The 26,585-nt window shown below is 45.8% G+C and overlaps 1 protein-coding gene across 9 annotated transcripts; it reads right to left on the minus strand.

Moving 5' to 3' along the window:
- Window positions 1-77: 77 nt before the first annotated feature.
- LOC108109092 (high affinity cAMP-specific and IBMX-insensitive 3',5'-cyclic phosphodiesterase 8) lies at window positions 78-23,317 on the minus strand. 9 transcript variants are annotated; one of them, XM_017217471.1, is made up of 20 exons: window positions 21,108-21,490; window positions 20,271-20,397; window positions 15,115-15,741; window positions 14,960-15,044; window positions 8,660-8,775; window positions 6,568-6,624; window positions 6,293-6,498; window positions 6,073-6,132; window positions 5,914-5,968; window positions 5,709-5,807; window positions 5,428-5,538; window positions 5,177-5,346; window positions 4,868-5,078; window positions 3,669-3,809; window positions 3,516-3,614; window positions 3,210-3,458; window positions 2,926-3,148; window positions 2,703-2,860; window positions 2,377-2,647; window positions 80-2,314 (listed from the first exon to the last, which is right to left on the minus strand). In XM_017217471.1, exons 3-20 carry the CDS (start codon window positions 15,382-15,384, stop codon window positions 2,172-2,174), a joined length of 2,724 nt encoding a protein of 907 aa, XP_017072960.1. In that variant the 5' UTR covers window positions 15,385-15,741; window positions 20,271-20,397; window positions 21,108-21,490; the 3' UTR covers window positions 80-2,171. The 9 variants fall into 9 exon arrangements, with proteins under 9 accessions (XP_017072957.1, XP_017072956.1, XP_017072960.1 ...); XM_017217469.1 differs by having other exon boundaries at window positions 3,669-3,836; XM_017217470.2 differs by lacking the exons at window positions 20,271-20,397; window positions 21,108-21,490 and adding an exon at window positions 23,062-23,317 and having other exon boundaries at window positions 3,669-3,836.
- Window positions 23,318-26,585: the final 3,268 nt, after the last annotated feature.

A 26,585-nucleotide genomic window follows, 5' to 3' on the forward strand; every position in this document is an offset into this window, starting at 1 on the left:
CTGATCGAAGATAGATGGGCAACTCTGCTCAACCTTGACCCGAATCCCAAACATTTCACTTTCTTTCCGATTGGTTTTTTTGTAGATAATTTCCATTTTGTTGGATTTTTATTTGTATTATTTGCATTTTGTTTTTGTTTCTTGTTTGTGTTGTTGGTTGTTGTGTTTGTTTGGTTTTTACAATAAATTTGACTAAATCTTAACATTTATAATCCTTAACCTGCAAGGAGCAAACAGATGTAGTAACAAATATACATAGTTGTATGTAAAGATTTATCATTTTTGTGTTCAGAAACATATAGTAGTACCGTATCTATATATGTATATATATTTATGTATACATATATTCTTCATAACATGTAAATGGTTTTTGTTTTTCATTTGCAATTTACGCGATTTAATCCAATACATACAATTGAAACACACACATATTAACAACATTGAATATGCATATACATTTATATTCTCCTATCGCTCAGATTTGTTGGTTTTATTTCGGTTTAATGTGGTGTGGTCGGTCAGTAGTGATACGAAGTGTGGGAACGGAAAGTGTGGATTTAAGGGGAGGACTAACTAGACCAAGGGACTTTGCCAAGGGACAGTTCAGGAGGTCGGGACTTGTCGGGGGACTTGTATACGTGTATATAATTTCTATCAAAACATTCTGAAGCACGGGATTTAACACCTTGGTAACGGTAACACATACAAATTACTGTAACTCTGTGAATGAATGCCGATATCGTATGACATATATAAATATATAATATGCTTCGTAAAAGTTGTATAAATTGTATATATGTATATTGTATATATTATTTTGCTTTTCCATTTCATTTTCTTTTTCCATTTTCCTTTTTTTTTAGTTATAACAAGAACGTATTATCGATTCGTATTAATAGATCTGGTTTATATATGTATATGTAATTTGTTCAGTCAATTAGATAAAAAGATTTCAAAAAGGATTTCACTTAATTGTTAAACATTTGCGTTTAGTTTGATTTCTCATACCGTATGCTTAGAAAGCTAAACAACATTAATAGTATTAGTTAGGATAGCTCATCATCGTCTCTCTTCCTCGTTCCTCTTCAGTTAGGAAAATAGTTAACTAGATAATTAGGTAGTAAAAGGGGCCCCATAGGATTTCATATGTCTCAAGAGTGGATTCGAATTAGTTTGTTTCAGTTTTGTTTAACTTGTAGTTGTTAGCTAGTCTATAGTGATAGTAGTTAATGTTATATATATATAGTGCTTGCCGCGATCTCGCATGCATGTGTATGTATATAGTCTTCGTCTAGCTATGGCCTTCTACTCGATCCGAGTCCAAATCCAAATCCAAATCTGACTTGGACAGCAATTAAAATATATATTTACTTGGCTTTGCAGTATTTAACAGAGATTGTCTTCATGATGGGAGAGAACTACATGCTTGTTGTATTGGTATATGTACCGCTAGAGGGTTACCAAGACCGTTATACTGTTATACGTTATACCGTTGACAGGTACAGTTGAGCGCACGCCATATATTCTGGTCAATATGCTGTGGGATTCTTGCTAGCCTGCTAGTCTGCTTGTCGGCTAGTCTGCTAGTCGGCTAGCTTGCTAGCATGCTAGTCTGCTTGTGGTTAGCCTAAACACATACACATTTACTTGGAGGGGATGGAGGGGACATACACACTCACGCACACACAGACTCACATGGTATATTAATATAGAAATAGAAAGTTCGCTTCTTGTGATGCATCTTAAACATTTAATTTTGAGTCCAGCCCAATAATTGTTTACTTGTTTGCCTTAGTTAGTTTTGCTTTGTTTTGTTTTGTTTTGTGTTGTATGATACCGCATTTGTGACACCGCTTGGCACCGCTTTTCGTGAGCCAGCCACCCATCTGTCCCGGCCCCCGCCCAGTCCGTTGGTCCGTTGAGAGATATGTGTGGGGCAGTCCGGGGAGCGGTGGGTTGCGGTTGGGTTTCAAACCGGGATGAGCTTCGACTTCTGTGAGAGGAGAGGATCAGGCCGAGAGACTGCGGGTCCGGAGTCAGACGTCGCAGGACCTTCGACGCCGTCACTAGAGCACGTCCTCCATCTCGTTCTCGCCAATCGTGGAGGTGCCCGGCGCCTGGGCCGGCAGTGGCTTCAGTAGACCCGAGAACAATCTCCGGAAGGCCGTATGCTATTTGGAGTTGGCCATCTTTCCCACCGGCGGCTGCTTGGCCATTATCTCCGCCAGGGTGTTGACCCCCTGCTCGTCGTACTTCTTCCACTGCGAGTAGTTGATCTGCATGTAGGTGATCAGCTGAGGCATGTCGATGAAGCCTGTAAGGAATATATATCTGCATTAGGCACTGATCTGGTGGATATCAGATCCCCAAACTTACTCTCCCAGGCGTGTATCATGTCCTGTATGATGAATTCGATGAAGCCGATCTGGCTCTTTGGTATGCTGCAGGTGGCCCGATCGAACATCGGCATCACGATCGGCAGGTGTCGCTGCTTCTCCTCGTCCGTCTGCATGAAGTACTCCTCGGCAATGCGTCGGGCCCACTCGATGCAGTACTGCATTGGTCGGGCGGGATTGCTCACATCGGCCACCTTGATCAGCATACGGCGCATGAGTATCGATGTTTCCTCATCCGTCTGGGAGTTGTGCTATCGCAACACAACATTTGTAATTATGTTTTTATAGAATTATAATGGGTCTTACCTCACGGGGCTCCTCTCCGCCGAATACGCTCACGAACTTGGCCAGGTGCTCAAAGTGCCGGGTCATCTCGGTGGCCAGGATCATGTCAATGATTGTGCTGCGGGCCGACTTGTACGTCTCCTTGTCCAGGTTCTTGAAAATATTGATCTTGTCGTCGCCTGGAAGTATGAAAAGTAACTTAGATTCATGAGAGCAGAGGGCTTAAGGTCGTTTGAGTTCTCACCCAGAGTAAGCTTAAAGGTTATGGCCGCATGATGGTTCTCCAGGACCGTCAGATCGTTATACAAGACTGCCAGGGCGTCGTTGGAGTTGCACAAGAAGGCGGAGGAGCGACCAGGATGATCCACATCGTGGGCGGCGGCTGCAATCAAGGCAGTTGCCTCCTCCATGCGGTCCATCATTAGCATGTCCTTGTTGGACAGCTGGGTGATGAAAGCGCCAGTGGCCTACAGAGGGTTAAAAGGTTAGTAAATTATTTAGAAATAGTTTAGTAATACCAAAACCCACCTGCATGACATCCGCGGCATGGGTGCTGTTGTGATATGTGTTGCTCTTTCGGTAGTGGGCCTCGATCACGGCCAACCAGGCCTTGCACACGTTCTCATCGATGTTCAGGGTGGCGAAGACGTCGAAGCGGCGGAACATCTCCATGCCCAGATAGAGCAGCGGGTGGTAGTCGGTGATCTCCTCCAATTTGAAAATATCAAAGTCCCAGCTGAGAGATTCGTCAAGTAGTTCCATGATGATGGGATTGGACTGCAATTATAACAATTAGTAAGTAAGTTAAAGTGGCATGTTGACCAGAATAATCACCTTCATTTTGGCGGGCACAATCGTGGCAGTTCTTGTGGAGCTGCCGGTGCGTATGATGGAGTCATTCGAGCTGCGGCGCGATGAGTACACGCTGGGTCCCTGAGAATATTGATTTCGATTAGATATGATTACGAGGATCAAGGATTCACTTACTGTTAGCAGGGCACCAATCAGGTCGGTGGCTATGGGATCGTCCGTCCGGATCTCCTTCATTTGTGGACTGTAGAGTCCCTCGCGCTTCAGGAACTCCAAGACCTTGTCTATGAGCCGCGCCTCATCGGCCGAACAATTCTCCTGTACTTGTGATAGTAAATTGATTATCTAATGTGCGAGGGCGCATTGTTTGCGATTGATTTGTTTTTGATTTTTGTTTTGTTTTTCATTTGTGTTTGTTGGTTTTGAGTTTTGTACAATTTGTATTTGTTTTTTATATTTTATTTTGGTTAGCGACGCACAGCGAGCAAATCGAGCGAGCGAGCGAGAACGTGCGAACGAACAGTTTGGTACATTTTTTGTAATATTTTTATGAGTTGGTTCATTGTTCGAGTACACAAAACATAAAAGTAAAAAAGAGAACATAACAATTAAGAGATAAAAAGAGAATAAACGTTGAATGTTGGTTTAGATGAGCTGTTACTGTTGAATTTGGGATTAGTGGGCGTTAAATATATGACAAATTAGGAGCTCGAATGGGTGAGAACAGTGGGGCAATGTGGGTTAAAAATTGACCCAGAGTTGGTAGTATCCACCAAACACATTTAGCTAGCCTGGAGTGTGCTATCTCTATATATATACATTCTCTTTTCGTTTTAATTAGAGATGTCGCCAGTTGAAGGTCCCTGCCAGGACAGGCGCCACTCTGCTCTAGATCCTTTTGACTAGATTACGGGAATTTGAGTGGTTAATTGGATAATTAAAAGCAGAGTGACTGCCGTCATCCCATGGCCTTTGCATCTCCAATCTCCGATAGCCAAAGTTAGCACTACTCCAATCAGGAAAATGCATTTGCTCTCAACTTTCACTGTGTGTCGGTGCCGGTGTCGGGGTGTGCGTGTGTGGATGGTCTGTGTGCATGTGCTTGTGCAAATATTGTTGCTAATGTTATTGCTGTCGCTGCTGCAGTTGCTGCTGCTGCTGCTGCTGCCGTTGCTAATGCTGCATATGCTACGGGGCATGACAGGACACCAGGACACACACACACACACGCAGACGAGGCACGGACACGGACACACTGCCACACTGCCACACGGCACAGGCACGGACGACAATTTAGCAATTTAGGCACTCCCAAAAGCCCTCCCAAAAGTTGCAACGTGCTGCAGCCACAACCCAAATATGAGGCGGAGTCATACTTTAGTGATGGGGGCCTCCAGCGGCAGGGACGTCAGCTTGGCCAGACTGGTCCTCCGCAATCCGTCCGAGGCAATGGAGCGGACATCAAAGCTGCAGCGCCTCACCGAGTGCAGGGAGCCACGAGGTGCCTCCTTGGGCTGCGGCAGCGTGGCTATGAAGTCCATCTGTCCGCCGGGCACATCAAAGTTGAAAATCAGGTGCGTGGGGGCGCTGTAGGTACAAAATTGCCAATTAAACCGGGTGCGGGTTGAAGTGGACTTTAGGAAGTGGTCACTGGTCACTGGTCCCTGGCCAGTGAAAACACTTACCTGCCGATGCAGGCCACTGGGACCACGCGCACGTGCATCGGTATCCCCTCCTGGCTCTTGCGGCGCACCGTCAGGATGCCGTCGAACTCCTTGATGTTCTTGCACTGCTCGCTGATGGTGGACAGGTCCGACACGAATATGTCCTCCAGCTGCTTGCTAATGATCTCGTCCTGTTGTCCAACGCGGAAATCTCATTAATGCCGCAATCGCAAACAATCCACCCTCCCTCCCCCAGCCGACGACCCACTTACCAGCCGCATGTTGAGCAGCCTCTCGGTGGCACGATTCGCGTACTGGATCCGGAGCAAGTCGTCCGTGATGAGCACCACCTCCTTCAGCCGGTGGAGAGCCGTGTAGAGGGCCTGCGGGATGGAATGGAAATGGGATTGGAAAGCAAGGGGTTACAGGCGGGTTTACAATTTCATTGCCCTGCAGGGCAGCGTTTCCATTTAATTGAATTAATTTGCAGAAGTGAATGGCACTGTGACAGTGCGTCCTGGCGCCAGGGGCGGTGGGACATTAACTCGATTACCTGTTGAGTGGACATGACATTGTGCGGCCGGATGATGGAGTGCAGTATCTGCTTCAGTTCCACACTGCACATGGCCAGGTTGGTCGTCTCCGCTACGCACTGTGGAATACACAAGATGGTGACTTGTAGCATCTGTTTCTCACAGAGCATCTCTGGCTCTGGCTTGGGCTCCTTTTCTCTGATGGGGCAATTAACGGAAACTTACTCTATTAACGCCAGCGTCCAATAGAGCAATTAGCACATCATCCTTTTCGAAGAAACTGTAAAAGTCGTCGGTCGTAAGTCGTAAGTCGTTAGTGGAAAGTGGCAACTGGCAACTGGCAAGTGGCAAGTAGCAACACTGTGGCGCCACCGAACTACTCACCTCTTCTTGCAGACTGCAATTATTGTCGTTAAATGGTGGCCGTGTGTGTGACGTATGGTTCTGTGGGGACGGAAGCGAGCAGAGGAGACAGCAAGTTTTATTGCAAAGTGAAAAGTTTATGAAAATGGAAAAGTTTTGAGAAGTTTGGCCAACCCAACCGAAACTCGACCCGAAAACCCATTTCACATTTGCCAACCCGCTATCCCAGACCCAGACCCACCTCGCAATGTGCTCCGCATCCAGGTTCTTGGTGGAACGCGCATCAATTATGATTAGATGGTAGCACTGGGCGCTGGCGTACGACTTCTGCAGGGTGTCCAGAGCCTCCTCCTTCGACTTGACCAGCGTGACGTCCAGCTGGTGGCGCTGGCAGGCCGCGGTGATCGCCTCGCAGATGCTGTCCGACTTGTGGAAAACCAGGAGGGCCTAAGGGCGGGTCAAAGCCATTGCACTGATTGAATTGCCTCTGTTCAAAGTGGTCCGAAGAGGGCTTACCTTAAGTGGGGGATTCGGTGGTAGTACGGTTGGATACTTCAGGTCCATGAGATTTCGCTGCATCAGGACATGAAAAGAGAAAAGGAAAATGAAGGAGGGTGGGATGTCAGAGCCGAGCAGGTGAGACAACGTGTAAAATTTAATATAAATCTGCAGCTCCTCCGGCTTTGCCGTCAAAATAAGAGGGCTTAACCCGGCTTCGTATTGCGAATGTCTGTATCTGGGTATCCGGATATCTTAGTATCTGGGCATCTGTGTATACCTGGGCATCCCCCTACCGGTATACCGGTGACACAACAATGCGTGTGCGTCGTTCGTGTCGCTTAAATGATGATAAATTAAAATAAAATTGCTCGCTGCTGATTCTGACTTATGTGTGGCACGCTCGTATGCTGCAGATTTATAATACGAGCACATTAAATCCGCTGAAGGTGGGTTGGGCTCAGTGTCAATCAGAGGAATGAAAATGTAATCGGAAATGTATCACAACATTTTCCACGCACAGCGAAACAAGGGCGAACACGGGAGAAAACGGCATAAGACACGGCTAAGGCGGCAGATTGATGGGCCAAGAGTAAAAGTTGGTCCTGGGAAAGCTGAAAGCTACCTGAAAAGTCCTGAACTCCTCCTCCTCCGTTGGCTTCTTGCCAGCGACCAGGAGATGGAGTTTCGGCACCTTGGGCAGCCGCCGCTCGTACAGGCTGTGCGCCTTCCGCTCCAGGCAGTTGACCTTGCGCCGAAGGACCACCGAGTCCTCATGGTCGTGGCAGGCTGACAGCTCCTGCTCCACGTAACTCTCCCTCTCTCTTTCTCTGCCCCCTTCGAGGTTCAGATTGTTTAGCAGGAGGGCCGGAACGTCCAGGCTGCGTATGACCTCGACTATTTCCGGCTGCAGCGCAGTGCGTCCTCCGCCGAAGGACACACTTTGGGGCCTTGTTTTGCGGCGCAGGGGGGTCATTATGTCGCGACTTTCGGCCTCCACATTCGCCTCGTATTCCAGCTCCATTTCCTCGGGCGTTTTACTCGAATTCCGTCCGACAAATGGCAGGGAAATGGCCACTGGACCTGAAGTAGGAGCCGCCGCTGAAATCGTTTCCACTTTCATTTCCGGGCAGGCACCCTCGCTCTTTGGCCGAATGCCTCCATTCGTTGACGGAGGTATGGCCGGTAACATGGCCGGTGAATCCGAGTCCAAATCCAAATCCAAATGAGCGGCGCTTATCAGCCGGCTGCGGCTGCTATCATCATCTGCGAGCGGTCTTGGCCTGGGTGTTTCATTACGGTTATCGCCACTCCGATTGGATATAGCCGCGATGGCATAAGGCTCCGTATCGGAGTCCGGCTCGTTCGACGGATTTTCACGGCCGGCCGACGCAGAGGCCTTTGCGGAGGACTTGCGGCGGAAGACTTTGCTGAATTTTGGCAAGCAATTGCGCATTCTGCTAATTATAAATCAACAACACTCGGCCACTCGGAGAGAGTGAAGCGATCCAATCCGTGTCGCAATAACAATGACAGCGGCAATTACACTCGGCACTTGAGGTCCAATGTCTTAGATCAATAACAAGTTGTTTGCATAAGCTCCACGAACAGACGAATGGAAGCGCGTCGCGAGTGGCATTTCCAACTTTTCCACAACGCCGCCGTTGACTAATGGGACAATCTCGATCGGTGTGTGTCTGTATCTGGGAATCGATCTCAATCGGTATCTACGGAATCAGTTCTAAATAATTCACAGGTTTTGTGGTCGAAACTAGGCGACTTCGCGACACTCAAACACCGAACTGAAACGGAATGAATCGACTCGCGTCTATCGGGGGTATAATCTCTTTCTTTGCCTTTTGATTTCCCACCTTCAATGTTAATTGATTTGATTTCTCTGGCCTGGCAGTATATTGTTTATAGGCAAAACACACATATATCTTGTTGCAAGTGTTGGTGAGCGGCTATTTAAAGCGGAATGTAAACCGAAAAGCGCAGCGCTCTCCGCACGGAGATAAGATACCTTATCAAAGACGTAACAACCATGTGGTTCGGTTCCGTTCCCCCTCGAATCAGTAATCAGTAATGGGTAAAAGGGTTGGCAACTCACCTGGTAGACGTCCATCGGCTCATCTTCCGGGGTTAGGGCGAGGGCGAGCGATGACTTGCGGTGACCTGGACGGCTGTTCCCGCCGCCGGATGAACTGGTGCCCGATGTGCCTGTGCCTGTGCAAAAAGTACGAAAAGAAAATTGAGGAAGAGAGCCAGAAAGGGGGGGGGCGGAATCGTTTAGAGAGAAGAGGAAAATTCTCTGAAAAGTATGCTACATTTCTGTGCGTTTCGAGGGCTCGCATGGCATTGCATACTTGGGGGCTGCCCACAGCACGCCCACAATCAAAATGAATGGTCACTGGCCCACACACACACACACATACACATATCCACTTATACACCAACACTCTGGCAGGGACACGCACGCACATTAATTCCTCTTGTTGCACGTTTTATTTAATTATAAACGTTGGCATTTCAGAAACACTTTATAAACGGGCGCACGCACACACGTGTGCCTGCGAAAGGGTACAAAGGTCCTTGGGGGCGGTCCTTGGGCTTTGGTTTGGGCTGGGGCTCGGGCTCGGGCTTCCTATCTGTCAACGAAGGCACTCCGACCGACTGAACAACAGGAACCCCCGAGGAACTAAGCCGCACAAATTGTATTTCACTTAATGAGAAACAGGTCGGGACTCCGCAGGACCAACATCCCACTTTATTTTATGCTGCGGCAAGCAAACTAAAACAAAAAACCATGGCAACTGGCTCTGTGAATCATAGGAAATATTAAATTGCAGGTTAAACCAATAGTTGAACCTTCAATAATCCTCAAACCATTGAAGTATCTGCATGTTTACTTTCATGTATGTACTTTGCACACATTTAGGATGAAAATTTCAATCCATATTGGAGTTTGCCATACCTTCGCAGGCATTCCCAAAGTTGAATTCCTTGGCAAAGTTTTGGGGAAATTAAAATTCTGTGGCTTCTCGCAAGTTATGTATGCTTAGGCCCGAACAATTTTTAAGACCCCAAATGATTGACCAAACAAACTTTCTGTGTAACGAAATTTGTTCGAGGCTTTTGTGCGGATTCCCCCTGCAAGCAAATTAAAGTTATCAACAAGTCGTTTTAGGTTTTGTTCTGGGGCTTTTTAAATTGATAAGGCGTATCCATATGGTGAGCTCTTCCCCTGAATTTTCTAGCTCGATAAAAATGCGAAAGAGCTCTATAGTAAATACTTGATAATCCCCTGCATTCTTTTAACCATAACCAGATTCTAATCATTTACTTTCTGCCTAATTCTGCCTAATTCTCAACCATTTTCACTTCGGTCTATTTTGGGCTCTACTAAAAGTCTCCGCATGTTTGTTTGGCCTTCTCATAATTTATGATGTGAAATATCGCTGCGAAACGTATTTTATAATTTTCCTGATAAATTCTATTGAATATTTCGCCGGCACAACTTTATAATATTTGATGCCTGCAGCTTTATTTAATTCGCTGGAATTAGTTTTTTTGGTATTTTTATTTTCCGCTGCGGCATCGCTTTTCCATGCAGCTGAATTACATTTTGTGGAAACTGTTTTAATTAATTCTAATTTTTTCCACTATGATACTTAATTCGCACTCAGTTTAATTTATTCTACGGAATCGGCTTTCATCATTTTTTCATTTTTTCATTTTCCACCTCTTGAATGTTTCATTTAGTTTCAGTCAGCTCTATCCCACGGAATCTGCATATAATTTTCCACTTTCTGCCACTAGAATGCTCGATTGCTTGCTTTAACTTTTAAGTTGATGTACTTGGCCAAGCAGGTGGAAATCCAACTAGCTGCTAACATCTATTGGGGAACTTGATGAAGAAAACTTTCAGACTGATTTTTAATTGCCAGGAACCCTCTGGCAAGGCAACCATAGCCACGCCCGCTCCCCTGGGGACACGCATGTTAACCGCATCATCAAGCTCAACTTGAACCCCCGAAGAGTTGAAGGGGCAAGCGGAGGAATCTTACCCACATTTAGCTCGGACTCGGAGGCCGGACGCGTTAATGAATCTCTGCCTGGTGCCGTAGATGTTGGTGCCTTCGATGTGGCCGTGGACGTTGTTGTTGGCTCCACGGATGGAGCTGGGGATTGTCTGGGGCCCAGAGCAGCAGCCACCACGCCCACTCCCCCGCAATTGCAAGTGCCAGGAATGGGGACACTTTCCTCGCCCATATGAGCACTAGTGGCCGTGGTCGTGGTCGTGGTCGTCGCCGATCCAGCCAAATTCGGCTGGCTGGAAATTATCATTGTTTGTGCTTTTCGCTGTACTTTATACTTTGTTTATTCCCTTTTTGTTCTTTTGTGTTTATTTTGTTCTGTTTTTCGGCTCTTGCTTTGCCTTTGCCGTTGCCTTTGCTATTTTGCAAATGAAGTCACACAAATTCGGATTACTTTGGTGGCATTATGTTAATTGTCATTTATGTGCAATAGTTTGTTTATCTGGCTGCGGCATTGATTTCACACAATTAGTGCGTAATGATAAACTGCCCCACATGCACACACACACGGGCCTATACATACACACACTCTCATACAGCGCACAAGATACGGCAGCATGTGTGCTCAGCACACTTAATATAAATAGCCCGAGTGGGGCATAAACAAAAACTAGCCAGGGAAAGTACGGAAAGTGAGTACCCGTAGTCGAATCCGTACTGCCATATAGTATACGGTACGGTGTGTACCCATATGAGCAGTACGAGATCCATGTACATGGGGACAGTATATTTGCGCTTATTCAAATGGGTCGGGTGTATCTTATCGTTTGTGTTATTTTTCGGAGCAGCCATGGGAGTAAAGTGGAGCGGAATGGGTGGCAGGGGCAGGTACAGGGGCGGGGGCACACGCGTTGTAATCTAAACGAAAATCGATAAATTGTTTAGATAAAAGGCGGCCAGCAGCCGCTGACGTCTCTGGATTTGGGGGACTCTTGGAACTGGGTCCTACAACTATATATCCTCGACCTAGTGGACTCGGTGGCCCAAGTTACTTACTGCCTGGACACACACTGCTGCTCATAGTACAAAGTCACACACAGGATTGCGCGAAAGGCGGGCTCATTAAATATTAAGTCTTGAAGGGGATACTTTTCACTCGATCGATTGACAAGGCCGAATCGCGGGGAATAGAAAACAGAGCGGTGCTAAGCCCGAAGCCGAAATCCAAATTGGCACAGATACAAATATGCAGAATGGAAGTAAAACGCGAGCTGGACTGGGCAAAACGTCCGTTCTAATCCGGTATGAAGAACTGTTTGCCAGATGATAATTCTCGCACGGATTTTCAAACTGCCAGCGGCAGCAACGTCGGCTGCGACTGCGACTGCGACTGTGGCAGCGAGTGCGACAGCAACAGCAAAAATGCGCTGCGGCAAAAACTAACGGTCTGGTGGGCTGTCGCCAATCCGTGAGATACTTTTGGGGCGTATATAAGGCGCTTAGCCTTATAAAGGCAGGTGCATTTCCATTGAAAGCCCCGCCAGGAACGGGACCAGGAGTGAATCTAACTTTGGCACAAAGAGCGGATTAGGGGCTTTTGGCCAGTCCCGCTGGCCGATCTCATCGGGGGCTTTCGGGTTTGGGGCCTTTTGCGCCTTTGGCCGTTGTCATGGCGACCAATTAATTTGTGATAAGATAATATCAGGCAAGTTTGCTCATAGTATTCAGATGTTTAGGCTGTGTGTGCGCGATGAGATACGGCACAGGTTGGGATACAGGTACTCGGCCAGATGCAGATACAGATACAGATACAGATACAGCTAGGTGAACGCGTGCACAATCTACATCTGCGGGGGATAGAATGGCCAGAATGGCTAGACGCGCTAGGGCAAGGGCTGGGGTGGCCCTGGCCTGAAATCGGAATCAAATTGGCCAGCTCTATCGGGTCCGATCTTCTTGGCTCAGCGATACTCGCCGTCGATAGCCGACCGCTGGACATATGGCCAAAAGAGCCACATACATATATTGATAGGGAGTATCCAGGGGTAATCTAATCTGCTCGCATTTACGTAGAGAGCCAGCGCTTCACGTGGCTGAACTGAACGTAATTTGTGTAAGACCTCCGAAGACCGAGAATCGTACTGGCAAACGCCGGGCAAAAGTTGTGGTGACTACACAGCCGTCATCGCTCAATTTCCCAATTTACGGGAACACTGATAAACTGCAGAACTTTGACGCGTGGGATTAGCCGCCCATAATGAATCGAGTAGCGTCGAGTCGAGTGATCGTTCAGTTTGTTTTCTTTGGCTTTGATTGATGTTTTGGCGCCATTCCGTGGGCGTTCAATTGTTTACAGGGGTTCGGGTTTGGGGTTTGGGGTTTGGGGCTTGCAAAGAGACCGACCGTGAGAGATTGAATTAAAGGTGGACCTGGACGAACATAAAGAGTGCGAGTTCGCAGCGCTCATATCTCGATCTTAATATCGATCTCGCTCTCCTTCTGTTCTTATACGGCTGCTGCTTTGTGACTTTCTGAGTCTGTGAGAAAACCAGATATTGTCATGTGAATTTTTGCATATTAATTGAGGTTTTTTCACAGTACGACTTCGGGTAAGCCTAAATCTATTAATGGGCACTACGGATCCAAATTGGAGGCTAACTAAGAAGGGAGAGAGCTGCGTATCTGCGTATCTGAGACCGAACGAAAAACAAAATCTATCCAGAGATCGCTACTCGTTACACTTGTTGTTTCTGCTGCGGTTGTTGGCACACTTAGTTGTGAAGTTTGTTTTGATTTTTAACACTTTTTTTCTCGTTTTTTTTTGTTATTTTTTTATTTCGTGCTTGGCTATGTACACTTTTGTTGTATTTTAGAGCACGCTAAGCTGTTTTTTTCCACCTCGAGCGAATGCAGCCATCGAATTTCAGCGCGTACATGATTTCCAGTCGGCTCTATGCGTTTTTAATTGCAATCGCTTTGGATCGACGACTGGTTGGCCCTGGGTTATATGTTATATGTTGTATGCGATCTAGCGTGTTGTAGGCACGACTTGGCCAAATTCAAGCGGCCGAAACTGCATTAGGTGGCTAACTGAGGCGACCAGTTTGCAGCTGGCCAGCTCTTGGTGTATTTGATTTTTTGGGATTTGCATGCAGCTCGTTACTTTTGCGATGACTATATAGCTGCCGATTCCGATTCTATATGGCACAGTTACTGGGATGTTGCACCGACGTCGACTGCGACTGCAACTGCGGCTGCGACTGCGACTGGGCGACCGACGCGGCGAAAGAATCTACAACAACTGACTCCATAAATGGCGAGCAGCTGTTGCCGCAACACCAAAAAGAGAGGCAGATAGAGAGAGAGAGAGAGAGAGCTTTGGCGATAAACGAAGCTCACTCTCTGGCTCTCTGAACTGACCACCCCCTGATCCCCACCGCCCACTACCCACTCACCCCAATCTGATCAGCTCGCTGAGCGCGATCAAGTTTCACCGATGCTCACTCGCTCTCTGAGCAGAGCACCGGGAGCAGCGGGAGAGAGAGAGCGGGAGCTGTTAATTGGACGGCGACACAAAACAGCTGCGCTTTGGATCCCCGACAAGCGCCAGCTGACTCTTCTGAGTCTTGGCTCGGGTTACCTGGTCAAGCGCAGGGCTCACAAGGCACTGCTGATACCCTACAAGATGTTAATCCATCTGCCAAAACCTTTTCTGCATTCTGGAAACTAAACTAACTGCCAACACCCTGCAACGCACTAATCAATCTTAATCCCGTTTAGCTGTCGTAAGTTATGGCAGCCACTTGAGTTGATTGGCTCGAATTTGGATCATCGTAAATCATTAGAAAATCAGAAGAAAAGAAATGTGCAACCGATTCTGAGATTCCCATTGATAAGTGCTGGCTACGAGTGGTATCAGCCAGCATAGCGGAAGCTCTTGACGATGGAGTATCGTCACTTCAGATTAGAAGAAGCAGTGGCAGAGAAGGCAGAGTTCCTCAATCAAAGGCCTTATCTATCGTTATTATTAACCGATATTGAGTGCTGAAGGTAACCAAAGCCCAATTGACGCCTCACATTAAAGGGTATTAGGTAAATGATGCTGACGAGGGGATCGTGTTTCAATGTCAATGAAACACCGAAGAAAATCAGACAGTTTTGGAAATCTGTATGTGGTTAAAAGTAAAAACTCTATCAAAATCATCAAGCAAAATCGAAATCTTAAAAATATTTATGGCGAAACATTTAGAGGAACTGAAGGTCAACGACCCTTCCTTCCTTCTTATTTCACGACCCTGTATGTCTCTTAAAGAATATGTGAAGTTCAAAAAGATGGCAAGTACTCAAGGATTACTAATACTAGCACTACTTACTGCCAGTGGCCCGTCGCACCACGCTGTGTGTGAAGTTGCCCAAGGCGGCGACCGTCACAATCGAGTCCTTTTTGCCGGTGCTCAGCTGGTGGAAGACAAAGTTCAGGAGTTCGGTCAAACGACGAGTTGAACAGTGGCTTTGCGGATTAGATTACCTTTTCGTAGTCGGCCTCGCTTTTGGTCTGGAGCGGATTGAGGAGCACCTGACCGCACAGGTTGTCCCCGGCCGTGCTCCCATTTCCGTCGCTGGGTGGCTGCAAGGTCACGCCACCGCAGCTGCAGCGACGCAGGCGACTGCGTCTCAATTTGATGCAGAACAGCCGACTGTCGTCCTTCTCAGAGGCGTCCAGCGGCAGGGATCCGCGCTCTCCGGCCGGACCACCGGTGGCGGAGGGGGCGGGCAGGGTGCTTGGCGAACAGCCCATGGCTAAGAAGTCCTGCTTCTGATCCCGGCCTGGCTAGTTGCGATGCGGTTGCTATGCTAAATTGCTCTTGGTTGCCTTGTGATTTTGATTTTGGTTTTAGTTTCGTTTCCTGTTCTGCCGACTGTGGTCTACGGAGGATTCCCGGGATGGCACGGCTTACGCTTGCTCCACCGACGACGCTGTTGGCCTTGGCAGTGCTGCTGCCTTCTTGTGGTTGCTGCTGCTCTGGTTCGATGGTTTCGATTCTGGACGATGTCGTTGTTGCTGGCGATAACATAATTGAAACATTTTTGGGCTGCGGTCTGCTGATTGATTGACTGATGGCCAGCGAAGAGACTGGTCACATGATCCACAAAACTGCAAGGAGGGAGAGGGGAGTCTTGGTTAATTGAAATTCTAGGTAAGTGCAAAGGGATTGTCAAATGTACATAAGGCTAAAACTTGGTTCATCTCTAGGCCTTTAATAATTCTCTAATAAATAACTTTTTCCAACTTTTCTATTCAGTCATTTAGCCAGCACTGACCTACATTAACTTTCGTTCCTTCTTTTCAGATAGTTCCCGGCTTAATTAGTTAAACTAGTTTAATTGACATTGATAAGCCAGAGTGATAAATGACATGAATGAGCTGCAGTGCTAGCTGGTGTTTTAACTCGATTACGAAATCCAGTCCGAGTCCCCCGTTCAAGCGCCGTTTCATTGAAACTCTCATCGAATATGGACAGGGCACCCGCACAATTGTCAAAAACTCTTGGTGATTGTTATAAATTCATAAAAGCCCAAATATTGGCAATGATTATTGGAGCCAAGGCGAGGGAATAAAATACAAAACACCGAGAAGTATAAAAATAAAACAGGGGCCCTTGAACGTGACCAACTCGCTGCATATGAATAATGCCCAGTCAGAGGCTATATTTGCGTTCCGTTTTCCGTTCGCCAGCGACTCCTGTCTGCCATATTAAGTTCGCGTCCCGAAAGTTGGCGAAACTTGATAGTCTGAACCCTCGGTGGCACGTATCAAACAATTGACTTGTGGGGATTTGTGGGTGTCATATATAATACAGCTTTGGGTACATATCTGTGACGGCGATGGCAATGGCGATGGCAATGGCAATGTCGATGTCGCCCTGTTCTTCTCTTCCAACCAACATTCCGGCTGTCAGTGGGCTTTATCTTGGGGCAGGCAAATAGAAAAACCCTCCGTTGCTCGCTCGTGTCTTGCTAACCAATTTTAAATATTTAGATAAAATTCGAACGAAAGCGAAAGAAGCAAATCAACTGATACGGGAGTGGAGTACGGGAGCGCACACTCCAGATTAGTCACCGAAAGTCGTACCCACTTCAAGTGGCAATTGGAGCTGGGCTCGGTAGATCAAGTCTGCGAGTGAGATGTCTTATGTCTTTCCTTTGGGAGGGGAGGGGAGTCGAGGGGAGGAAAAACAATTCCATGTCGGGGGTGTGGCGGAAAAGATAGTCCTTATCCCCGGCGACGTTGATTGACTTGCTAAAGGGAAAGGCTGTCTTTCATCTGCATTCGTACATAAACACATCCACATCCATAAGGACACTTGTTGTCGTCCCTCTGTCTGAATCCGTTTGCATTGTTGGGGCCAAAGACAAAAGGCGTCACAACAGAAGACACAAACAGGAAGACAGGCGAGCGGAGGAACTGAATCGGAAGCACAAGTGCAGGGAGAAATATATCACGAAAATTGCTCATACGTTTGGAATTTTTCATTACTGTTGCTGGATAAGAGTAGTGTGATTTGAATTTGAATTTTAAATCTTTCAAAGCCTGTTTTCATGAGACTCATCTTCATTATACTAATTTATCTGCTTTTAAACTAAGTACAGTGTGACCTTGCAGATGAATTAAACTTCGAATCATTCTCTTAAGGAAGGTCAAAGTCGTTTTGAGTTTTAGCCCAAAGAAAGTTCCATTCCAATTTTCTCGCCGTGCAGAATCCAAATCAGATTCAGCTCCAAGCAAACTCATCCACATTCCCAGCAATGAAAAAACTACAATAGAGATGTCGAGAATCAGCTCCACGTACACATCAGTCTATGGTGTGTTTGTTGATTTAAACAAATTATTTTTAGCCCGACCATATTAAAATGAACAAGTAATGGCTTTCGCCGTACACTCAGCCTCATTTAAGTTTTCAAATAAATAACGAACGCTGTGGACGTAACATAATTTGTTTACCGCCGCCCGGGGACGAGGGCGAGGACGAGGACGAGGCAGTTGCAATTGCTCAGCCGCCCCGTTGCCAAGCTATGTACACAAACACACACACACAGTCTAATAATCGGGGCCTCGAGTTCCTGTGCGGCGCCTTTCGGTATGCAACTAAAAGCTCGAGTGCCAAGGAGTGCCAAATTCTATTAGCGGTCCCCGACGTCAGCGTCAACTCATTAGATGCAGCCAAGTCACGGATGCTTGGCCTGAGCCCGAGCCCGAGCCTGAGCCCGACCCCGGAGCTATTAGTATGCAGGTGCTAGTGGGTATTCGGATAATAGCATCATCAGGAGGCGCCTGTGTGCGCGAGCCCCTAATAGAATTTTAGAATTTCCTACTCGAGAGCGCAGGTATTTGGCAGCCGGCTCCGGCCCATATAGGAAAGCTGGCCGAGACCAAAAAAGATGAACATGGAACATGTCGTATGGCGCAAGGCGCACGGCGCATTCGAATTCGCATTTGAGCAATTTTGTATCTAATAGTTTTTGCCCGCTGATGTTTTGCAGCTGCCGATCGCGCTGGGGTTCGGCTGTCTGTTTACATATACTGATCGGAATCCGATCGCCTACTATATGGTATATATTCCATTCCAAATAACGTATCGGATACTTAATGTGTGTAGTCTACGGAGATCCATTACAAATGCCTAATTTGACTCGAAGTCAGGTGTTGAAATGGAGTATTTAAGTTTACAGCCTGCCATAATTCAATGCGCTTTTCCCAAGCTGACTATTAGAAAAACAGTTAGAACTTAATTAGGAAAGGCGGCGAACGAAAAAGTACTCTTTACAAGCTTTTTGTTCGAAGTTATGAAACAATATTTACCATATTTCTTGCATACAATTCAAGTTAAATGTGTGCCAGAAATAATTAAGGACGGTTTCTGTAATCAAGTTGTATAATACTAACAGTGAGCTTTCTATATTTCTCTCTGAAAACCCATAAAAAACCTATAAAAATATGTGGCAACAGAGTGGCGAATATGGATTTCTCTAACTGAAAAAGGGCAGACCTGAGGTAGCCCCATATAGAACTTAATGGCCCATTATAATCTCGAATGTGTCCTCCAACCATGGACAACCTTGCCGGTGGTCTTTCGAGGAATTTCATGTTCAGAATTTGCGTCACGAGTGTCAGCTATACGAGCAGCCTACAGCATCCTCGAGATTCGACGGCGATCTTGGGGGCCTTGAGGCTTCACAATGGAACAGCTACTAATCGCTTACAGGCGGAAGGTTGGGCCACGTCTAATTAATAATGAACATGAAAGAACACTCCAACATACTTAGATATATAGATATCGAGGAGGATGTTCATATATATGTATCAAGACTGCTTACAATATCTATGGGGACTTTTCCGGCTATTTGACAGAGTTTGCCAGTTGGAAATTTGCATTTCAAATGCCGATCTCAAGTGAGATATAACAAAATGGTTGAATGGGAGAGCAGGGAAAAGTGTCGCAACCTGGAAGATTAGAGAGAGACGGATGGGTCGTAAGTGAAAGAGAGAGCAGCATAGAGCAGATTGCCCCAGTTGACAATGCAAATACAAATACAATCAAATGCGAACATTGAGCATAAAGTTGGACGAACTGCAGACACTTCGGGGTTACGAGTGGCTGGGGAGTGGGAGTACTGGTCGGTGGTGGGTGGTGTTGCATAACCCCAGTCATAATAAACATTGCGAGAGTACTGTGTACTCTAGTACAGTATACTCGCAGTATAGTATATAGTGAGTGCCCCCCCTCTGAAAACTCCCAATCAGTATGCACGCGAGCGACTCGGATTTATTTGCTGTTAACAATAGCAGGCACCTCCGCCAGCGGCAACAATCCATTTTAATAAACAGTTAAAATCGAGAATTAATTAAGCCAGCCAACTGATTGGGCGACAGCCTATCGCACAGGCATAGATAGTGAAACCGAAGAGAAACACACACCCGTCCATGTAGGTATGTTCGCTTTGGGGTATATAGTAAACAGCCATTAGATAATCGACGAAATGGGTCAGTCCACGCGGGATATGGCCGAAAAATAAAAACTATAAGTTTGGCAGCGGTGAAATGCGAAATTGGAATTGCAAAATGCAAAATGCTGAATGCAAAATGCTGAACGAAAATGCAAAATGCGAAACACGGAGCACGAAAAGCGAAATGCGAACGCAATTTGCAAACTTATCGTTGCTGGTTTATAAGTACGAAATGATATTTTTCACATTGTTTATGGCCAGTATGGGCATCATTGCTCACCTGCAGCCCCCCACAACATTTTAAGCGGTTTTTATGTGCCTCCGTCGCGCCTATAAGAAGTCAGGTGAGTTAGTTAAATTGAAAACTGCAAAATGTTTTTGCGACGCCAGTTGCATGAAAATTTGCAACTTTATTATTTCGGTTTTATGATCTTTTTGGAGGGCAGCCGCCAGACGTTGACACCTCCAAGGTGGCTTGTACTGACTTCGAACTGACTTTAAGGATACATAACTCGTACATTCCTTGGCTAAGGCCCCACTGATTTGTATACGCCTGGGCCTGTGTGCGACAGTGTGTGGACAGCGAACGGCCGCAAATTAAGCGAATCGTACCCCAAAAATGTATGTCCGACTTGAGTTGAGTACATATACCATACAATACATTATCTGTTGACGTACCAAAACCAAAAATTTGTCGTTCAGCTGGTAGTTGTTGCTTTGGCCGCCTGTTGCTGGTGATATTTTATGCACATACGTATTTCTTCTTGCTTCTTTTTATTTTAATATTTATATCAGACTCTAGACTCTAGATATAAATTAAACAAATACACATGAACACAACGGGCAGACACACGCACTCATAATAAATATTGCCCCACACACACGGCCACTTCTTCGCAACGGCAACAGCAACAGCAACAGCAATAACAATAACAAAACATTCTCGCCGCTGCTGCTCTTTCTTCCACAAATTAGAATTTATTTTAATGCGCGGGGGTCACGTTCATAGAACGGATGTTGTTGCTGTTGTTGACGCACAAGATATTGCAAAATATGTAGGACCGACCGACCGACCGACCCACCAACTGACCCGACCCGACTCTACAGATATATATATATATATATATTATACACACGAATATTTATATATCGGAATTGTAAACTGCAAAACTCAAATTCAATGCATTAAAAATAATAACAATGGCACGACAGTAGGAGCAGTAGCGGCGATAACACCGCCAACGTATCTGTATCTGAGAGATACAATTGGCTCACATTTACGGCGCTGCTGCCAACACTCAATCTGAACAATACACACGCACCCCCGATATATAGTACACACACATATTGATCACAAATCGGGGAATATGATTGTCGATTATTGCGGCCACGGAGATAACTAAACTTTTTCGGGTGTGCCGCTGGTCAGCGGGTGGTGCAACTTGGACTTGGATTTGGTTTTGGTTTTGGTTAGCGGTTTCAGGTTTCGGTTTTGTTTTCTGCTACTTCGCTTACGGCCAAGGGAAAACTCTCTTCTACTTCCAACGACCGGCGAGAAAAGAACGTTTAAGATTCACGAGATTCAGCGGCGATCCGCAGTCCGCAATCCGCGATCCGCGATCCACGATCCGCAATTCACGATCCCCGATCGACGACGGTTGCTTGTCAAAGCAAAACGTCAAACTGATTTCTCGCTCAGCGATACAATACGATACGATACTATACGATACGGTACGGAATCCCACAGAAACAGAAACAATGGCAATGGCAGGCCAGAAGAACGCGAACACACAGAAGAATCGAGTGGAAGAAAAACTAAAACTAAAACTAAAACAATCTCTGAGATACAAATTCGTGCGAGTGCGAGTGCGAGTGCGAATGCGAGGCGAACGAGCGACAAGCGACAGTCGACAGACGAGGAGAAGTATCTGAGTATCTGTATCTGAACCTGGCAGGCGGTGCGATCCGAAAGAATCAGAAGTAGCTGCTGGCCACAGAATCGCGGAGAGTAGCCGAGAGTTCCGGAGAGCCAAGAGTGGGAGCCACAAGCTCCTCAAGAAAACAAATCAGAGCGGCGAGAGCATGGAACGGAGAGCGAACCAAGGTGGGCACTCTCTTTAACGGAGCTGAGCGCGTGACAAGCGATAGATCGACTTCAAAGATACTTTTTGGAAGGCGCTTAGTATACTAAGAGGTCTGTGGCTCCTAAACTGCTATCAACTTGCATTAAATAATGTATTGTTCATAATAATATTTTTGTTTATTTGAGTCACTTAAGAAATATGTTTTGTCATAATAAAAATAAAACTTTTTTTAACATTTAGATTAAGATGTTTTAAGATTTTTCTTATTTTCCATAATAAACTAATCTGTAAACTCATCAAAATATTACAAACTTGATAGGGTTTTGGAAATAGAAAGGACCTACTAGGACTAACAATACTTTTTCGAAGAAAACTTACAAAGGGGGAAGTATTTATAATCCATTTTAGTTTAATGTCTCCAGCTAAAGAAGATTTTTACGATATACTTTTAAATAATTTAATTTGTCTTTTAACGTCATCAGCACTCAATTATCTTAAGTTGCGAAGTATTTGTTTTTAGAAAACCAACTTAGGGATTTCAGAAATATTGTTTATCTTTGAAAGTTTTCTTAAAGTTCTTCACAAGTTCCTCATTCAAATGAACTGCACTCCGTACCACATGAGGCGACTCCGCTTCTTTTAATGACTGAAATTAAAACATCATTAAAGCAAATTAGTCCCCGAACAATTGTTCACAGAACATTGCGGATTACGAGTGGCTGGACTAAAATAAAAACGGAAGCCAATGAATCATTTATAGCATCGTGAGATAAGCTGACCCAAATAAATCGCTGGCCCGTGAGTCACTGCTGGCTGCTTTAAGAGCAGCCAAATATGGGATATTGAAGGTGGGATTGCGCTGGCGAAGTGCTGGGCTCCCAGGCAAATTGACAGGACGAAGGATCGCTGTTTTGGCCGTTCCATTAACGGCTTTCCTTTCGCCAAGGCCCCGGGCAAATGCTTACACTCCAGATGGAGCCTGCACGCCATCCGGAATCCACCAGCTCCATTGAGATTGAGATTGAGCCCCCGGCACACGCAAACACACACACACAGTCACACACAGTCACAATCGCACGTACACATGAGCACTTCTTGATGAGCTTATATGAGCAATGGGATTTTTTCTCCTTTTTGTTCTTTGGGGTAATTGTAATTGAATTTGCTTTGGTCTTATGCTTGGCATGGCCAAGTGGCTCTATCGGTCAGTTCCATTCGCCACCAGCAATTAGCCACGAACTATGAACCACCGACGGTATAGTGGCCTGAGCTCCTTTCCGATGAAACACCAATATTTATTCTCGAATTTCGGGGTATTTGCTGGCACTTTGAATGCCGGGACACACAACTTTAAGATGTGGGGTGTTTGGGTGTTTTTGGTTTACCTGCCTGGCAAAACCTCAAGTTGCGTTGAATCTCCGGGAAAACAGTAGCGTTTTTCCTACGATATCCGTTTCAGTTCACTCCAGTTCAGTGGTTAATTTCCCGTGCCGTGCTGTATATAGTAAATCACAATTGCGGACCGATAAAAAAATCAACGTGCATTCACTGCCGAAATGTTTTCCCACTGGAAGCGTGCTGCTGCCTTCGCCAGTGATTGTGGTTCAGCTTCTGGCTTTAACCGATGGCCGATGGCACTAGATAGACACGATGTGGGCCAAAGCCAAAGCCAAAGCCAAAGCTAAAGCAGAAGCCAGTTGATTTGGTTTTGGCCAGAAAGCGGGACGAAATCGGTGTGTACGTGTGTGTGTATCTATATCTATATGGCGTTGGCTGTGCGCGGTGCGAGCTGCGTGTATCTATCAATTCTGCCAAAACCGAACTAAAAACTCTCAAGTGTGCGAAATGGTACATAAGTCGAGTGCCGCTCGTTCCGCATCCTCGTGCCTTCAGCCGAGCGGCCATGGTTATGTTGAGCAGAAGTCGCAGCTGAGGCTGCTGAGCAAATATGTTGCGCCAGAGTTACGGATACAGATACAGATACGGCCGTGGATACAGATACACGCTTGTTGCATGCCCGCCAAATGTTGAGATACCAAAAGCTCTTCGATAAGGGTGGCATCTGATTTGGAATCCAGGAAATCCAGGGGGATGAACGGGCATCGACAGCGGCCACGGCAACGGCATCACCTGGCCTGCCCGGAAAAGTAGGCAACATATCGCTCCAAGGCGCAAGCGTCGCTGCTGCAAAAACAGCTTTTATGCTCGCAACATCCCGCTAAAAACAACTGTTGCGTGTGTCACATACACACACACAGGTACACAGCCGCACTCATACACACACTCTCACGCATCGCGGCGTACTAAAAAGCCACACAATTGTTGTATTAAACACATTATACACATGTTTGTCTGGAGCTAAGGCAGCAGGGTGATTGCTGCCTGCCCCTCCGCTCGCACTGCCCCCTCTGGCCATACCATCAAACCAGCTGGCGCTTCGGGTAATTTTACATTTCTTTTTAAAGCTTAGTTTGTATTGGTAAATAATAGAGGTTACTTCCCGCTCGACACCAAAAAGGGCAAGCCGTCGTACTTTATGTATAGTACATGCCTCATATAGACAGTTGCGGGCAAGAAAGTAGTGCTTTTCAGGTTATTATTATTATATTTTATGATCGATTTTAAGTTGGGTTATGTGATTTTTTGGACTATTCTGTTGTTTTAGCACTTTGAGATTTGTTAAAAATGTTAATAAAAATATTATATTAAAAACTATTAGGAAGTCATATCACAATTATATACGAGTATACGAAGGGTAATTTTAATAAAAGTAATAAATAAAAAGTACATAATTTATTGTTAAAAGAACTTATAGTATTTAGAGAATCACTTCAAAGTCCAGAAGAGTTTACAGTTCATGGCTCCAAAATTTGATTTATTTCATTCCCCCAGAACTATTTAATTGCCCGCATCTGTAGCTCACGCAGGGGATGGCGATGTATCTCGCTCGCTGGGAGCACATTATATAAAATTTATAAATACTTTTAAGCGCGGCCTGTCAAGGTGGGTTTGTGCGTGTGTCTGGGTGATTCGATTCGATTTGGCCTGGCTTGGCTTAGGTGGTCCATAGGTCGACTGGCTGCCGACTTTATTACTGTATTATTGGCCTTTAATTTGAGCTTGAACAGCAGTATTCTCGTACGCACAGAATATATATTTCCCTGGCGTCACAGCCCCGACTGCCTTCCATTCTTTTCGGCTAATTTCTGTAATGTTTTTCATTCTTTCCTTTGTCAGGCAGCAAATAAAAAGTGCCCCGGGCCAGAATACAAACGATTTATGAGCAGGAGGCCGGACCTTGGACCTGATTAGTTGGGCAATTTGAGAACATTCAACACGTGACCGGTTCGCTTTGAATAATTTATTTTTGATTTTTTCGTAATTTATTGTGGCTTATGAACCGAAGGCTAAAAGCGGCCCTTATTATCCGTATTTATTTTAATTAATTTGCAAATGCAAAACCAATTAGGCGAGACCTGGCCCCAGAATGGCCAAGGTATGCGAGAAATGTGATGTCTAATTAAAATCACAATGCCGAATGCATTCTGGATGCATGTTCCGGCAGAAATTATTGAAATTCCAAGCCAAATTGACTTAATAAAGGTCCTTCGAAGTGGATTACTGCTGCCATGGCAGTTAGGATATTTACCTTACTTTGTGCTAGTCATGGAATAGCAGCAATCTAAGCCGCCTTCGTTGTCCTTAGCCCAGAATTCAGAATGGGATTAGGATTAGAATAGGAGGTCGATTTAATGTATACCTGAAAGCTTAAAATTAAGTAAATCATTTTCTGATTAATTTCAATTTATTAAGTATACGTACTCCCATGATTCAATAATGTGCTTTTCAAACTAAAACACAAATACCTGAGGGAAAACTCACAATGTTATCCTGATTTCTGGAATACATCCTGTTAATAGAGGAGCCTTCGGCATAGAACTTAAGTTTAAGCCGCATCAAGATGCAAAGAGCCTGCGGCAGGAGCATTGGATTCTCAGGACCCGGAAGCCAAGTTCAAGCCGTGTCAACACTTATACAGCCTTTGCCAGCTTTAGCGGTTTATGGCCAAGGCCCTAAACGCACTTGCCACTTATCAAGGTCCTTTGGCCAGGCTGTGACCGATGTACGCAAGTCATTAGGCTGATGGGTCCGAGTCCCGTTCTCCGGTTGCTGGCATCCCCGCCTTTTCTCGGAGGCTGGAGACTTCCCGTTGCCCGTTGCCCAGCCACCACATTATGCATTAATGTAGTTAGCACTCGACCCGACCTGGTAAGGATTGGCAAGGCAAGGCAAGGGAAAGTAAGGTGGGAAAAGGTAGGCTAAGCGCAGCGTCTGGCCCTCTGGGTGCGAACAATTTCACGCATCCATTGTTTCCAACAACATTTGCTTTTCATCACTTTGTTTGGTGTGCATTTTGCGGGAAGCCTTCAATGGCGATAATGATAATCTACGGCCCCTTCTGTGTGTTTATGACTTTTTCGCCATGTCAAACTTGAGAGGGGCTCGAAGCAAAAACAAAAGGTTGGCCCAGAATATGTTTTCGTTTTATAACACGAAGGAAAACCAAAACATTATACTTGGGTTTGAGTGCTTTTTATGTTGTTTTTTGCCCGGGCACTTATTCCCAGCCCAACTTAAGAATTATGTATATGCCCCCGACCAAGTTCGTTAATTAGCCACGGACCAGCCCAGGCCCGGCCAGTGTTTTATGGCCATGATAGATTCGAATGCGCATTGAGCTAAAATTAAATAGATTTATTATTCAATAAATTGAACGCTTATGCTTAGAATATGCTCATCAATTTCGACGTAGCCAGTGGCTAGTGGCCACCCTGCTAGCTTGCCACCTTCCGCTTGGCTTTCGATTAGCTAGAAACTGCGGCCAGGCAAATCGAAGTCGAAGTCGAAG

The sequence above is a fragment of the Drosophila eugracilis genome, unplaced genomic scaffold (genome assembly GCF_018153835.1).
Source record: "Drosophila eugracilis isolate 14026-0451.02 unplaced genomic scaffold, ASM1815383v1 contig_1765, whole genome shotgun sequence".
Classification (NCBI taxonomy): Eukaryota; Metazoa; Arthropoda; class Insecta; order Diptera; family Drosophilidae; genus Drosophila; species Drosophila eugracilis.